The sequence below is a fragment of the Emydura macquarii genome, unplaced genomic scaffold (assembly GCF_026122565.2).
Source record: "Emydura macquarii macquarii isolate MOO-44397 ecotype Brisbane River unplaced genomic scaffold, CSIRO-AGI_Emac_v2 contig_1483, whole genome shotgun sequence".
Classification (NCBI taxonomy): domain Eukaryota; kingdom Metazoa; phylum Chordata; order Testudines; family Chelidae; genus Emydura; species Emydura macquarii.
The window spans coordinates 11,116,016-11,132,495 of NW_027131620.1; the positions used below are offsets into that span (position 1 = coordinate 11,116,016).

A 16,480-nucleotide genomic window follows, 5' to 3' on the forward strand; every position below is an offset into this window, starting at 1 on the left:
CCAAACATGCTTTGTTCTTAGAACTTTGAGGTATTTAGCAAGCAATTGATTTTACTATTATTAAAATAGCCAAAAGCAATAGCAAATGTGGCCTTGACCATTTGAGACATTTTTGTACAATTTACTACAGCTGATGAATGGATTAAAAAAAAAACCTACGCACATGCTACTTCCCATATAACTACATGGCTTCATTTTCAGCTTCAAAATAAGATCAATCACTTTCCCCAGGGAACGTGGGTCAGGAAAAACAGTTTCTTATCCAGAAGTGTAAGTAATGTCCAAAAAGATAGCGTCTGCTTTGGAAATATAATGCCTTGTATTTTTATCCAGCACATTTGCCATAAAGCAACAGCTGGTTTGAAGTATCAGGAGAAGAAAATCAATTTGTCAGCTCAGCTGATGAAAGCGGCCTGTTGTTGGTAACATAAATTTCTTCATAGGGATGGCTGGGAACAATGGCCCTTTCATGATACATGGGTTTATCCACACATACTGCACTAGCAGCTGTCAGAGATGGACAGCAACAGTCCCACTTACCTTATGTTATAGTTTGATTAAAATGCTCTTGTTGCCTTGTACGTGTCAGACCCAAATTCTACTCTGGCGATACCAAATGCTTGGGACCAACTGTGTTTAAGTGAGACATTCTGTAATCTCATCATACAGCATAACCCAGGGAGGGGTAAGACATTTCACATTGTCACAATTATGAATTAAGGCCAAATTTTCCTAGTATTGTTAGCAGGAATATTGCAATAGCACCAAGCGACTCCAACCAATATGGGGTCACATTGTGTTAGGAACTGCATAAACACACAGAAACAGACAGTCCTTGTCCCAAGAGCTTATGAACTAAATAGACAGGATGGACAAAGGGAATATGTATATCACCATTTTGCAAATGGGGGGCAACTGAGGCACAGAGCAATTAAGTGACTTGTCTAAGGTCTCACAGGAAATCTGTGGCAGACCCAGGAAATAAATCCAGATAAAGGAGTTCCAAACTGGAGTGTTAACCACAAGACCATCTTCCCTAATTGCACCCATGAGAGGCGATAACCCATGGTATGATTTGAAAAGACATTTGATTTTTAACCTATCTGCTGCTAATTATTTACTGAGAAAACACCATGGTAAGCATTTTTACGGCCTGAGTCTGCAATTGCAGTGCACACAAAATTCTTTGAGGATTAGTGATTTCAGAAGGGTTGAACCCACTCACAACAACTCTAAGCTTGGTCCATGTACTTCCATAGGAATCTCTGCAAATAAGTACCACAGGTTATGGCCCATGTTATATGAATGTATGAAGTAACAGTCACATCATCAGTGCTTCAGTGACACTCAAACGTGATTTCAATAGGCATTTCCGGGGGAAATATGCCAAGTATTCTCGAATCTCTTTGCAGAGGGAGAGATGGGACTCCTTCTACTGTAAATGTATAGGGCAAGACAATCCTACTATCAGAGCAGCCACTAAAGAATCCTTAATCCACACTCTTTATTCTTGTATCTTAAAGTTCATTCTGCAGCAAAAGGGGTTACAAAAAAGTTGTATAAGGCCTGGACCAATAAATGCTTCATCTGGTGAATCGTCATCAAGGTCCAATAATAACCAAGGGGAAACAAAAAATTAATTGGATGCTTAGCACAAACGAGGCCTTGTGTTTTTAAATATAGGACTCAATTTGTCTCTGGAGACGCAGATATTAGCATTGTTAATAAAAACTGTGAACGTGGCCCATAGCGTGATATAACTTCTAAGTAAACACGCACGTAGATGATTGCTTACATTCCATGGCTGAATTTTAAAAAACGGCCTCTACAGTAAGACACTTGTGCGATGTCACAGTGTCACACGTGCTCAGCACCTTTGAAAATCAGGCCCTAGCTGTGTAAAATTAGGCGCCCGAAACCGGAGGCATCCAAAATTACATAGTACTTTTGAACATCTGACTCATTGTGAATAACAAATCTGTTGTTCTCATGGATCATCTTGTGTTCCTTTCCAGGGCTCCATTCTTAACAGATGAATGTAAGAAGTGAATGCAAGAGAAATGCCAGAAATTGCTGGAGCAGCTTTATTAGGCAAGATGTAATAATTAAATTGAACTACTGAATGATTCAAGGAATTGGACCACGCTGGGTCCTATTAAGTGACCAATTTTAAATAATGTTTTTAAAAGCATATTTTTAGATTTGAGAAGGCAGTATGATTGGAACAAATAAAAACAAAGATGTTTTTACACTGCATATATTGACCTGTGGACTTTGGTCCCAGAGGAAGTCACTGTGACAAATACGTTAGTGAGATTTACAGAAGGGCAGAGAGTAATTTTATGACCATTAATATAGCTATGCAACCTAGAGTGATGTTAAATTAAAGCTCATGCTTCAGGGAATATGGTCATTACCACAGGGGTCAGGAACCAATTTGTTTCCATCCCCAGTTTCTGCATTACACAATCAAGTGGTTTTATAGGATTTCTTTATGTTCCTCTTCTCTGGGGCAGTAGGTATTGGCCACTGCTAGAAGTCTGATTCCAGATTAGAGAGACCAGTAATCTGACTGGTATGATAAATCTTATATGTTTGTAGATTTTGTCTGCTCGTCCGTTGGATGATATGATGTATGACATTTGTCACTGTATGTTCAAAAAGCATAGAAACTGCCTGATTATATTATTGAGGATTTTAGACCTATTTGCCTTAGCACTCATATTTGAAGAGATTTTAGCAGCATTCAGCAACACTTACAAAACCTTATAAATGTGCTACAAGGTTATTACAGACCTAAGTTTTAACTGTTAATTTACTGTTGTTGTTATTTTAGCCTCCTGGCTCCAATTCCTGCGATAAATTGTAAAGTATTTTGCAGCTAGATCTTGTTGTGAAAATCCAACTTCCTCCTTTGAAGGATTTCAGCTCTCTGTGTATTTTCACAGTCTACAGTAATGAAAGACCAAGGGAAAACCACAACAGCATATTGTTAAACCAAGACCAGCAACACAAAGCCAGTGAGGTAGGCTGTGCCGCAGTTAATGCTTGAGCTCCAAAAAATAAAGAAAAAGCATTTTTGTCAGTCATAAGCAATGGTAAATTATACAGCTTTGCCTTTGTTCCATGGCTTGTGTTTCTTCTTTGCCTATCTGTTAATAAGTATAGTACATATCTTTTTTCTCCCTCTCATTTCCTTTCTGACGGTGGTGGCTAGTCATCATGACTCTTATGACTTTGACAGCTACAGCGTGAGGGAGGAAGAATAATACTTTGCACTTATGGAGTATCTTTCATCCCGGGAATATATACAGCTTGGCAGACGTCTTATTATTACATATTATTTGTATCACAGTAGCACTTTGGAGCCAAAGTCATGTGCCAGGACCCAAATGGGTGATGCACACATGCCTAGAAAATCATTTGTAAGTAAATTTAGTGCTGGTGAAACATGCTGGATTGGCAGACCAAAGCCCTCTGTAATACCCCTGCGAGGAAGGGATTATTAGACTAGCGTTATAGATGACTAAACTGAGGTGCAGTGAGATTAAGAGAGTCATTGATAGAATCTGGCATACACACTGTGAGCCATCATTCCCAGGCCTTTGCTCTGCCATTCACCAATGCCCTCACAGCATAGAACTCTGCACTCAGATTCTCCATTCTCTGATTTACATTTACTCTGAGAAATACAATGAATTATTAAGCAGCCATTGGTTACTCTAGTCGTTCCAGGAAGCTTTATAAGACACTGACTCTTAGAAGAGCTCAGCCTGGTACCTGATTTTGTACCCAAAGTAACTGTGTGCGCAATTTTGTGGCTGCAAATAACTGTAGACCCATTTTATGAGATTTAGACATTTGACAATCGGATCTGCCAGTGCAGTCCGGTTGCTAGATATTAGTGCATCATCAATTGTATCTGCAGTTATTTGCACCAAGATTATTTGTGGATGCAAAACTAGGGACACCAAACTTGAGATCACTTTTCAAAACCAGGCCCAAAATATTTTTTCATACTTGACTGGGACATGTGTAAAGACTCACTCTCATCGATTGGCCCTTTCTGTTATTTAAGCAGAAATGCCGCTGTGCAGATTGTGTGTGTGTGTTTATTAGCCAATCGTTCCCACGATCACTGAAACCTCAGGGGGCTTCTGGAATATGAGATAGTTCTGCTTTGAGGCCAAAGGGAATTGCATTTTTTGTTTGTCATCAGAGAATCGGAAACTGGCTGTCTAACATCATCAACCACCCAGGGCTGACTCGGCCAGCTGTGTACAGCTCTTGCATAGTTTTGTGATCTCTCTACTTTTCTTTATAGTGCATTGATTATTGCAAGTGCACATTAAACACTAAAGCAGCACAGATGAGATCAAAGTATTTTTTGTCTATGTTGCTTGGTGCTTCTTTAAAGACCATATCTTCCCTAAAAATGCAATATAGCAAGGACATTAATATTTCCCCATAAACCTCACTGCTACCATAAAAAGATAAAGGAACATGATTTATTAGAAAGCCCAGTTCAACATCTCATGAAGGCACCTCAACAGAAGATGTGTTAATCTTTCCTACTGCTAGGCAAATTTCAGATAGCCAGTCCAAGAACTTATGTCTAGAATGTGACCATCATGCCTAATCACATTTTGAGATTATTCTCCTCTCAATATGTATGTATAACCCCTCTTTATAACCAGATGAGTTCATTACATATATTGAGGGGAGGAAAGTCACACTAAATGCTGATAAAAGAGATGGTTTAATAGTCTAAGCAGCAATTTTAACTCCCTGGCAACATAGGTTGGAATCCTAGTTCAGTCAACAAAACCCTTCACCTGTCTGAAATGATAAATTAAATTCTTCCTTATCACTTAACGCACTTGATCAGACAAAATCTGAAAGGTGAGGTTTTGCACAGACATAGGTCCCATGATCTGTCTGGCTGCTATCCTTCACCTCCCAGCCTGAAATGATTCAAGGATGCACAATAAAGAATTTGGGAAGCACTTTGGGATCCTTCAGGATGAAAGTTGGCTGTGTAACTGTATGTTTATGAATGAAAAATAGTGGGAAATAATGTTGTTAGAAGTCCACAAAGCTGACAATGCAATTATTTAACCTCACGTAGCTGTAGCATGGCATATATTTATAAGTAAAGAAAAAAGTTATTTTACAGCATATAGAAATAATATTCCCAAGAAATATAGGGCAACCATTTGACAGAAAAGAAAATCTAGTATAAATATAAGCAAATGTTGCTAGCAAAATCTTGCATATTACAGTGGTTAACATGGTGGCTTTCCAATCAGACAAGTGTGTCAAAATGCTGGCATTTCATTTATGGACACCTGCAATTTGTATATGAAAACCCTTATTAATTATTATATATTATTTAATACAATCCAAAAGCATGCAAGGCATTTGACAAAATCTGAATTTCTAAAGGAAATAATCCCAAGTAGTTTTCCTTTTATTGCTTTTAGTTTGTTTCTTTTAAATAGCTATTAAATAAATCTGAACACAGATTTTTAGTCATGGGAGTTTCTTCTGTAGATTGAGATATACAATCTTAAAAGATGTTGTAGCCACACTTTGAGTGTCTTTTAAAACCTTTGAAGTACTTTTTTGTGCACGAAAACATGACTTCAAATATTTACACAGAGGAAGAAGATACAATTAAAAGCCATGGACAGTTTGCAACACAATTATGGTGATGCATCAGTGACACCTCTTGACATGTTTACTGAATTGTTTCCAGTTTAATCTATTCACCTCTGAAAAGAGCTGAACAAATAAACATTCTCGACATGTCTTTTGAGATGTGGAATGAGGTTCCCAGACAAGTCCTTTTTAAATACTAGCCTAAATTAAACCAATTTAGCCTGACAAATTCAATTAATTGTAGACTACCAACAGTTAGTATATTTTAACACATGTGGAGGAAAAGAAAAAATATCCTCAAATTGTCTGAAGTTCCCTAAATATATGTGGCTTCGGTCTGATTATGCCTGACCAGATATGTTCGCTCTTGGTGTAGATGATGTGTAACATTTTTGGTGGGGCACAGGTGAGCTGAGATGCTTTCATCTGCTCATTTGTTTGTAGTTAATGTAACTAGACAGTAACAAAAATGCAGCAAGCATTAACTATTTGGCTTGATTCAACACCTGTTCCATATACAGAAGTCCCATGTTTTTGCATATAGAAATTTTTCAGGATTGGAGATAAATAAGTCTTAAGGCTTGTCTACACATATCTCCGAGATTCGGCGGCAGTCGGCCGGAGTTACGCAAGCTATGCAAAAAACTTGTGTAACTTCCGTCGACTTCTCTGCTTCTCTTCTGTGTGCCGTCTTCACTGCACTGTGCTACGCCCCTTGAGAAGGTGGTCTTAATACGTCGATTTCTGGATCGACTGAGCGGGTCTTCACTGACCGCTCAGTCGATCCAGAGAAATTGATCTGCTGCCGTCAGCGTAGCCATAGCCTTAGAAAGCTAGGAATGGAGAGGAATGCTATATCTGTTTATTTTCTATGCAAAGGGTAATCTAATTGTTAGAAGACCACTTAGGGATCTAATTAACTGCTTTGAGAGATTCTGGAAGAGCATGAGACACAACAAGGCAACCAGAACTCCACATTAATTAAGGTCTTTTGCAAATCTAACCAGCAGGTTTAAAATTCCAAGAACTGCAAATTTCAAATCCAGAAGGATCAGCTCAGCTCTCGGAAGGATGACAATCCTACCAGACTGGAAAAATTGGCTTCCAGTCTCTGGACAGAACACTTTTGGAGGAGACTTTATACATGGAGTCCTGTTTCCTCAGTATTAGGGGGGTTAGTAGCTGCTCCATAATTAAGTTATATTATAAATCTATTTTTCAACCCTTCTCAGATTCCTTCCTCTCCCCCCAAAATTGGTCAAATCCTGGCTCCACTGAAATCAATGGCAAAACTCCCATTGACTGCAAAAGGTCCAGATTTCACCCCATATCCCTAAAAATTCACATGCCACATCTCATGCCAGAATTTTTCCAGGAAGTTTGAGGAACAAAAATAATAAACGGAGTTATAAAAATATAATATTATTTTAAAATTCCCTGCACTTAAGTTTTTTAAAACATTCATTACAATTTTTTTTATTTAAAAAAATGTATTGGCTCATTCGATCTCCAAATTGTCTAGTATTTTAAGTATGTTTAGTGGGGAAATTATCAAGACATACTGAGAGCTTCTGATTGGTTGTAGATACCTATCACTAAAGTAGGCAGCAAAAGGGGGTTGGCTAGAGCAGGCATTCTGAACCTTTTTCTTTCTGAGCCCCCTTCCCCACCATGCTATAAAAATGCCATGACCTGCCTGTGCTACAACTGTTTTTCTGCATATAAAAACCAGGACTAGCATTAGGGGGTAATAAGTAGGGCAATTACACCTGCTAAGCTAAATTGCTCCGGCTTTGGCTTCAGCCCAGAGTGGCGGGGCTCAGAGTCCCGGGCTTCAGCACCACACAGCAGGGCTTCGACTTTCTGCCCTGGGCCCCAGCAAGCGAGTCTTAACACTGGCCCATCGTGGTGGACACCCTGAAACCTGCTTGTTGCCCCCAGGGCCCCCAGACCCCTGGTTAAGAATGGATTAGAGGATCATTACAGGAGGGATATAGAGAGGAGGCACAGCCAGGAAGCTCCTAAGAGGCCCAGAAAGAGGCTGCAATAGGAACTAGGATGATAACCTTGTTACTCTGCTTCATCCCAAGAGATTTTGTAAGTGAAGCCCTGTTTGTTTTTCCCCCCCATCCTCTCTCTTCTACCATGCACTACACCTTTTAAAAGCTCAAGTAGTTAAAAAGTCTGGAAATTAAGCATTGAAGGGTTGCAGTCATTGCTGTAATCCCATCTATTGTACTCCTTTATCGCCCATTTGATTTAGACAAAAGGAATTTGCAGCAGGGATGTACCATGTATCTAATCGGAAAGGTTTTATTTTAGTTGTTGCTATATTTTCTTCCCCGTAGCAGCCTGATGGTGATTGCTCAGCCTCCTGCCTGACATTTAAAATAAGATGATAGTGATTGTCTGAACTTGATCAGAATTAAATTGAAAGTCAAGTAAAATAAAATGGAATTGGGAAAACAGAGGTTCAGAGAGGTTCTTTTACCTATTCACAGTGAATCAGTAGCAGATACAGGACTAGAACCCAGATTTCCTAGCTCCAAGGGTCCTAATCCTTGTTAGAGACGCCAGAAAATGCCTCCTCCCCCTGCCCATTGTTAAATTTCAATTAAAAGAAAAAATATTTAAATTCACAAGTTTTTGTCTAAAATTCCCCACAGGTTTTGGTTTTCTGATTAAAAAAAATTGAAAAATTTTAGGAAAGCAGGTACTTGTGAAACTTTTCATTGAGTTGAAATCCTAGGGGTTTTTTTGTTTTGTTTTTTAAGTGGAAAAACTGTTGGAATTTTTTTGGCTACCCCAAATCACACATGCAGGAAACAATTATAACATGCTGGAGTTGATGATGTTAGCATGCCCCTTATGTGGTAACAAGGGGGAATTGCCTCCGAAACTACAGCTGTCACAGGTCAGCTTCTGTATGAGACTGAAAAAGCAAACAGTTTTCCAGTTTGGGGCAGTTCTTACCTTTCTATAGAAAGGAAACTAATGGTAGAAGAAGTCATTATACCTGGTATCACAGGACTAATAGAAAAATGTAGTCTGTGAAGTGGTAGATTTTTTAAAGCAAGGGTCTGGTTATCTGGACACCGACGTTATCTTCCCAGCTTGACCACTTTGTAACCTTGGGCAAGTATTTTAACTTCTCTGTGCCTTATGTTGCCCACTTATAAAATAGGGAAGCAAAATACTTTCCACCAGATTTGCTGTGAGAATTAATAAATCTTTGCAAAATGTTTTGAGATAATCAGATGAAAGGAACAAGTGCAAATAATGTTTATTACTAATATCTGTGGTTCAGATTTCCATAACTGAGTGACAAATTTGAAAGCCTAATTTTGAAAATTACAACCTAAATGTCAAACTGGCTATTTTTATATGTTATTACTGCAAGCTTTTATGTGCAGTTCTGAAAATTCAGACCAAAATATTAAGACACACTTACAATACATATTCGGTCAGCATTATATGTGGCTATGCTGTTTTCCCATGAAAAATTAGTGCATTAAAAAACTTTCTAAAGACAAAAGGAAGCTTACTAACCCTTCGCTCTTTTGCAGTTCAGTCATCACTGTAGAATAGGATTTTAGGGTGTGTTCAATCATTCTAGTGTATTTTGTCCTCTCTGCACACATGTAACTTATTCACATTACTTAACATTTGTACATCAAGGGGAGAATCAGCTCATAGGCTGTATTTGCACAGTTCCATAAATCAGACATATGTCTTCTAATATACTCCACATACAATTGTAGGGCTCCCCTCTTTTGAATGAGATCCAAAATGAAGATGAGATGCAATCACTTCTGCTCATTAAAAATCCCTTGGTGATTATGAAGGCCAATTAGACATCTATTAACCAGCCATTGCCATAAATATTGCTTACTAGTACAGTATACTGTATAATTCTTTACTTACGGAAGGCTGAGTCAAACCTAACAGACAGAAACTTTTACCCTCTTCTTCTTAAAACAGAGTAGTATGTTTTTCAGATAACTGTGGATTGCATGTTAAAAATTAAGATCGTACATTACAAAATATCATGTTAGTAACTAGTAAACAGGAATAGAGCATGCTTTAAACAGAGATTGTAGCAGATACAGCTATACATTCCACATACATTCTCACACGGATGCCATTAAATAAAATACAGCAGAGATAATAATCTAGTACTTACATTGACTTTCATCTTGTCTTTTCTCTATTATTTCATTACCTACATGAGCACAGTACACCCTTCCCCTTCTCAATGTGAAAGTTCTTCAGCTTACTGTAAAGTTTGGCTAGAAGCCTAGGTGCTAAACCTCCCAGTGCTGGACTTGCTGTGAACCCTGCGGAGGGTGAACAGCCACTGAGAATGAATGGAACTAATTATATAGTAAATTCTCTCTAAGGTTACATGGGCTGCAGCTGTGTTCATGCAAATGATGGAATGACACATGGACAAGCCTCAGGGAAGAAAAGGCAGAAACCAAAAGAGAAATTCCCTTGATATTGTACAGCCATAAGAATATCATGTAGACACTGCAGTGAAGCTCAGCCAGATTGTGCTTTGAGTGTATATTGGGACTTTTTTCAAGGCAGTATCAGTTCTTCTTCCTAGTCAGTTTGTATTTACAAATACTTTGATTTTGAATTTTTCACACTCAGGTCACTCGAAATGTCATGGCTCACCAAGTCGCTACATAAATCACTGCAGAGTAACTATACATTTTAAAAGGCAGAAAATGTGAGAGAACAAAGCTAAACAGTGTATGTTTAACATCTTCTGTTTTGTACTATTTTCACAGGTTTCTTTACACAGAAGTGATCTTGCTTAGTAGATTGTTTTCCTTCCTCTTTCTACAATAAGAACATCCTCTCTCTCTCCCCGAAACACATTTATAATGAAAAGCTGTGTCTTGTAGGGGGCAAAATTTGGATTTTTTTAAATGTCTTCTCTAAATTAACCTTTTGCAGTTGGACTGGACTTGGTAATGTGGAAACATCCAGCCAACCTTTCTAGTAATGCAAAGTGTCTGGTAATATGAAGCTCACTTCCAAGAATTTCAGATCCTTTTCATGTGACCACCATTAGCATGATCAGTTGTGAATGTGCAAGAAGAGAAGAATTCAGCCTAGAGAAATTGCACAAATGTACCAGCACAGATCATAGACATTCTTTATATATTTTAGGATCAACAATGCAATCTGTTGTCGTAAAGTTGCCCTAAAGGTGGTATAACTGACCACAGGAAGATGATCCTGCTATGGGAACCTTCAGTGGCATAGAGCCTGCATAACTCTTGCACTATTCCACACCTCCCTCCTATACTAGAGGGGATATAATTTACAGAAAGAGAGCAGGGCTGTAGATTCCGTAACCCACATCTGCCTGCTAGTCCTCAAAGCCCTTGGCAAGTAGTGTAAGTTAGCCACCAGCAGCAAGTTAGAGCAGCCTAACTAGCACATAGCCAGCCCAAGCTCCGTTACTGCAGAGGTAGCTTAAAGGCCTTGCACAATGCATAGCAGAATCTGCAAGGTTGCTGCACAGTTGCAAGATAAGAGTATGTAAATAACATTCTAAGCACTAGGTGTGCTCATCAGAAATATCTTAAGCCTTCTGCAAGCTTGCTCACTTATTTGGCAAGTATGCAAGTTAAAAAAAAAAAAAAGGTGTGCACATATACTGAGCATATACTGAGCTTCAGTGTGTCTGACAAGAGCTTAGCTATGTGCATCTCCACTCTCACTTAATGCTGCTGCTAGACAGGATCAATTTGGCAGCCATGCACCAGAACTTATTAATATAAGATGGGGCTCCGTGCAAATGCTGTACTTTTTACTTTGTGCGTGCATATGACTCTCCATCTGCACAATGTACAATCAGCCCTCAGTACATATTCCAAAAAACAAATTAACAAGCTGTCCATAGAGTGTGCTAACAGGACACCTTTCAGGAAGTTTATCCTGCAAAAGGGAGGCCAAAAGTCACCAATGGTTAGCTGTGGGAGTAACACTCATAGGCCCCGGAGCTGGTGGGAGAGGAAGCCCCCAGGCCCCGACCTGATCACTATTTGGTCACAATGCCACTCACTCATATTTGAAGGGGTGAGTGTAGGGACTCCTGGGTCACGACAGGAGGGTCAGGCTGCTGGTGGAGAGGGGATTGCTCAGAAGTCCCTGTTAACACTACTATTTAGTTCTTTCATAATGGGACTTGCTGCACAGCCAAAGCGGACAGCCATCGTGCTCCAAAAAGCTAACTCCAGCCATAAAAGGACTAATTTTTTGCCCACCCATCTTGCCAAAGTGTAGCTATCTCAGAGGAAATTACAGAATGATGCAAGGCCATTGAAATGACATTATCCCAGAGGTTCTGGGATAATGGGAACTAACAGATCACTAGGCTTGGTGCACCAGAAACTTGAATGTTTTCCTAATTTCTTACCATATTTCACCTCCATAAGATGTGTGTGTTTGTATAAGGGCACTGCTCAGAATTTACAAGTCAACTTGATATTGCTAAATTCAGGCAACCAGTGCTAAACCATTTTGACATCTGAGACTAAAATATCGTACCTGGAAATTTGCTAACTTGAAAATGTGTGTGTTAGGAGCCAAATGAACTTCTAATATATGAGCTTCAAAACATAAATAGGCCAAGTAGTCTTCTCAGTAATAGAAAGGGAAATGTGTCCCATTGTCTTCTGATGGATTTAACATTAAAAAATTTGCCCTGTCTTATTCTTACAGATCTTGATAGAAAACTCTGAGTAGAATAAATGCTCCATGTAACTCCCCATTGAGTGCTTTTTCTTACATTTCTGGTATCAAACTCCAACCCAGAAAAAACTCCAGAAATCATATCTACATTCAGTATCGAGATCATGGTCAGTGATCAACAAATAATTACACTAAGATGCCTGATAAAATCTTATACACTAGACAGTCTAGTGAACTGAACATTGAATGGGGAGCCAAGCACTGCAGCATTCTCTTTGACACTGATGCATTCTGTGACTTTTAGCCAGTTATGTTGTAGTCAGGCAGACATTGTGTTAGGCGGAATACAAATGCATAGACAAGTTCCTTAGCCTGAAAGGCTTACAAAATGATTTCAGTCTAATAAAAAAAACCCTCAGCAGTTCAACCTCTTTTTTTTTTTTTTTTTTTATATATATCCTTCCTGTAAAATAGGGAACTAACTTATCAACCTAACAAATGTGTTATGCAGAGTACTTAGTTAACAATAGTACAATATTATACAATGAAAGAACTTTACAAAGCATTATTATGAGCTGATAACAGAGATGGTACCTTCAAGATAGTAGCAGGAGCTTGCTTAATTTTTGTCAGTGGAATTACTGTTTATAAAATCTCTTAAGTTTCCTTTTAGTCAAAGTTCGATCCAAGAAAAAATTTCTTCAGACTGTAATGACACTGCTACAGCCAGATCTCCAACAGCAGAAGTACAGACAAACATCAGGTACCTTAGCATCCAAACCAAGAACTCCCTTTCCACAATAAGTTGGTAAAGATATAAAACATTTGTAATACTACAAGAGTAATTCTGAACTAAAAAGTATCACTTACTCCAACTTCTAATATTTTAAGTCACTAAATTGTTTTCATAAACAATTAACCTACCTTTGTAGCTGTGTTGATTCTGATATTTTTATCCATAGCTGTCATCAAGCAGCAGTGTCACTTTGAATATTATAAATCATCACCACAGTGTTATACAGAACTGTTTTGCAAAGTCAGAATGCATCAGGAACTATTTCTCAAGAGAAAAAAGAAGTCTGACTATTGTTCTGAAAGCATTTAGGAAGCTATACAAAAGGTCTTCCATAAAAGTCAGTTTCTGTGACAGCGGATAAGATTAAAACAAACAAAAACCCCTAACAGCGTCTGCAACTAGGAATAATGTCTACAAAGTGGCATTCTCCTTGATCTGTCTGTCACAGACTTGTTGCAAATAATCACACACAAAAAACCCACCCTTCTGCTTTACTACATGGTTCCTGTAGTTCCTAATTTAGAAACTTGATGGAAGAACAATTTACTACACGAATTTGGCATGGCATGTTAATGAAATGACAGACTACCACAATCCTATCAATTAATTTCTATCCCACATTTTCTGTATCTTGCAAAATTTGCTCACTATTTAATACAAAATATTTATTATAGCTTTGTGCTGTAATAAACTAAACTCTGTGGGGCAGGGAATTTGGGTTCTTACATACCTATAAGGCACCAACTGCACTACCATATGTGTTGGGAGGTACATTTTGTATGAAAGACACTGAAAATTGTAAGCAACTTTGACTCATCCCAGGAGATAAATTGAGCCAACATCTGGTCTCCTGTGATGATTCCTCTGCACTTTAAGAGGAAGAGTGGTGGACTATGACTCTCCCATCTAATTTACTCTAATCTGCTATCCAGTCACCTGGATTTTTTCTGTGACCATCCAAGCTGGTGTTAAGTAGGTGCAGCATCTGCACATACGAAATATTGAGTTAGAGTGTTTAAAAGCATCTGTTGAACTAAGATGAACAAATTTTCAGGAAAGTAGTTACTTAAACTGTGCTTCGTGTTGTCTATGTGGATTTCACTTTTGGTGTGCATGTGCTGTATGAAAATGAGATCCAGTTCCTTTGGTCTGCAGTGTCTGTTGTGGCCACACCTGTGCCCAAGATGTTTTGCATTCCCCTCTACCCCCAGTTCCTTTACCAAGATAGAATCCCACTGGTATGACTCTGTAGTGTAGAAGCAGGGAAGAAAGGTGAGCCACAGAATCTATGTAGACACCTCCTGAAGAACCAGTCACTGTAGGGTAACAATATTTTTGAATGATTGTAATGTTCCATTCTTGGTGGCTAGCAAACAGTCATGTGTTTGCTTGGAGGTAGGTAGGGTGGAGTCCTATTTAAAACAATAACTGCAGGACTAAATAGGCATCCATTTTGGACGATTCTGCCAAAGAGTAGGGACTTGTAAAAGTCTGGATTGAGCTCATATTGCTGCCCACAGATTTCAGACACGGATATTTTTCAAACAGGCAGCAAAGGCTACCTCAGCTCTAGTGTCTATGTGGATCTACCCTGTCTAACTCAGAACACCGTCTGTTGTAGCTGGAATCCCACTTAGAAAATAGGTCAGATGTAGGAATCTTGGTCCTGGGAAAGGAGGTCGTGCCATCGAGGCAACTCCCGCGCGGGGGCGGGGGGCAACTGACAGTTCTAGCAGCATGCTGAACCAATGCTTATGGGGCCAAGCCGGTGTTACCAGGATAACATCTGCCTTGTCCCTCCTGATTTTCAGGAGGACTTTATGTAGCAGTGGAATGGACGGAAACGTGTACATCAGAACCCCCTTCCATTGTAATAGAAAGGCATCGTACAGCGACCCCTCTTTGAGGCTGCAGAGAGAACAGAACTGCGGGCACTTCTTGTTCCATCTGGATGCAAACAGGTCCACTTGGGGAGAGCCCCACCTCTGGAAGATCATAGCGGCCACCCTAGGGTGGAGCAACCACTCATGACGGGGTAAAAAGGACCTGCTGAGGCGCTCTGCTGTGTCATTCCTGATGTCCAGAAGGTGAGGCTATAAGGTGGAAATCGCAGCTCACTGCGAGGTTCCACAGACATACTGCCTCTCTGCAAAGGACTGAAGAGTGGGCCCCCCCTTGCCTGTACGTGGCAGCAGTGTTGTCCATCAGCACCCACACTACATTGCCCGCAATGAAGGGGAGGCCAGGTGTCCCATAGCTCCCTCACGTTTATGTGCATGTCTCATTCCTCCTGCGACCAAACTCCCCGAGTGCTGTGGTCAGACCTGATGCGGGCCCCCTACCCCAAGTCTGAGGCATCCGACACCAACATGACCGAGGGGGCTAGATCCTCGAACGGCATGCCTCACAGTACTGAGTGAGGGTCTTGCCACCATTCCAGGAAGGACAGGACACGCAGGGTACCGTGACCACTCAGTCCGAGGAGTGTCTGCTCAGAGTGTACACCGAGGCCAGCCAGAAATGGAGTGGGCAGAGCCCTAGGTGTGCGAGCCTTACTACATACCTGGCCGTTGTGATGGGGCACTCGCGCAGACGAGTAATAATGTCTGACATGGCCTTGAAGTGAGGCTGGGGCAGAAATACCCTGGTCTGTGTTGAGTTCAGAATCGCTCCAATGAATTTTATCCACTGCACCGGGGTGAACGTTGATTTTTGATAGTTTATTAACAGACCCAGATGGCGGCAGGTGGTACATACAAGGTCCAGGCAGTTTCGGACCTGAGACCGAGGCCCGCCTTTGATCTGCCAGTCGTCTAGGTATGGGTAAATCTGCACGCCCTGATGTCGCAGGTGCACAGCCACCACCGCCATGCACTTTGTGAACACTCTTCTGGCAGAGTAATGCCGTAATTTGGTAGTGCGAGCGGGCCACGATGAAGTGAAGAAATCATCTGTGGCTGGGAAAAAATCGCAATGTGGAAGTATGTGTCCTTTAGGTTGAGGGCGACATACCAGTCCCCTGGATCCAAAGAGGGAATGATGGAAGCTAGGGAGACCGTGCGGCACTTCAGTCTCTTGAGATATTTGTTGAGACAATATAGGTCTAGAATGGGCCCGAGACCTCCTTTTGCCTTGGGAATGAGGAAGTATCAGGAGTAAAAGCCTTTTCCCTTCATGTCTGGCGGAACTTCCTCTATAGCCCCTAAAGCAAGAAAGGCTCTCCACCCCTCATACGAGAAGGTGCTCGTGAGAGGTGTCCCTGAAGAGGGACAGAGAGGGAGGGTTGTGAGGAGGGTGGGGAAGAAAACTGCA

General features: G+C 40.3%; 1 protein-coding gene across 1 annotated transcript in view; it reads right to left on the reverse strand.

The window, feature by feature from the left end:
• CASS4 (Cas scaffold protein family member 4) overlaps window positions 1–16,039 on the reverse strand; it is a 29,987-nt gene extending 13,948 nt beyond the window's left edge. Inside the window, exons 1-2 of the mRNA XM_067554553.1 lie at window positions 15,732–16,039; window positions 301–355 (exon numbers count right to left, since the gene is read on the reverse strand). Coding sequence (XP_067410654.1) covers window positions 301–355; window positions 15,732–16,039 — 363 coding nt within the window. The remainder of the gene's footprint in view (window positions 1–300; window positions 356–15,731) is intronic.
• Between the last annotated feature and the right edge of the window lie 441 nt (window positions 16,040–16,480).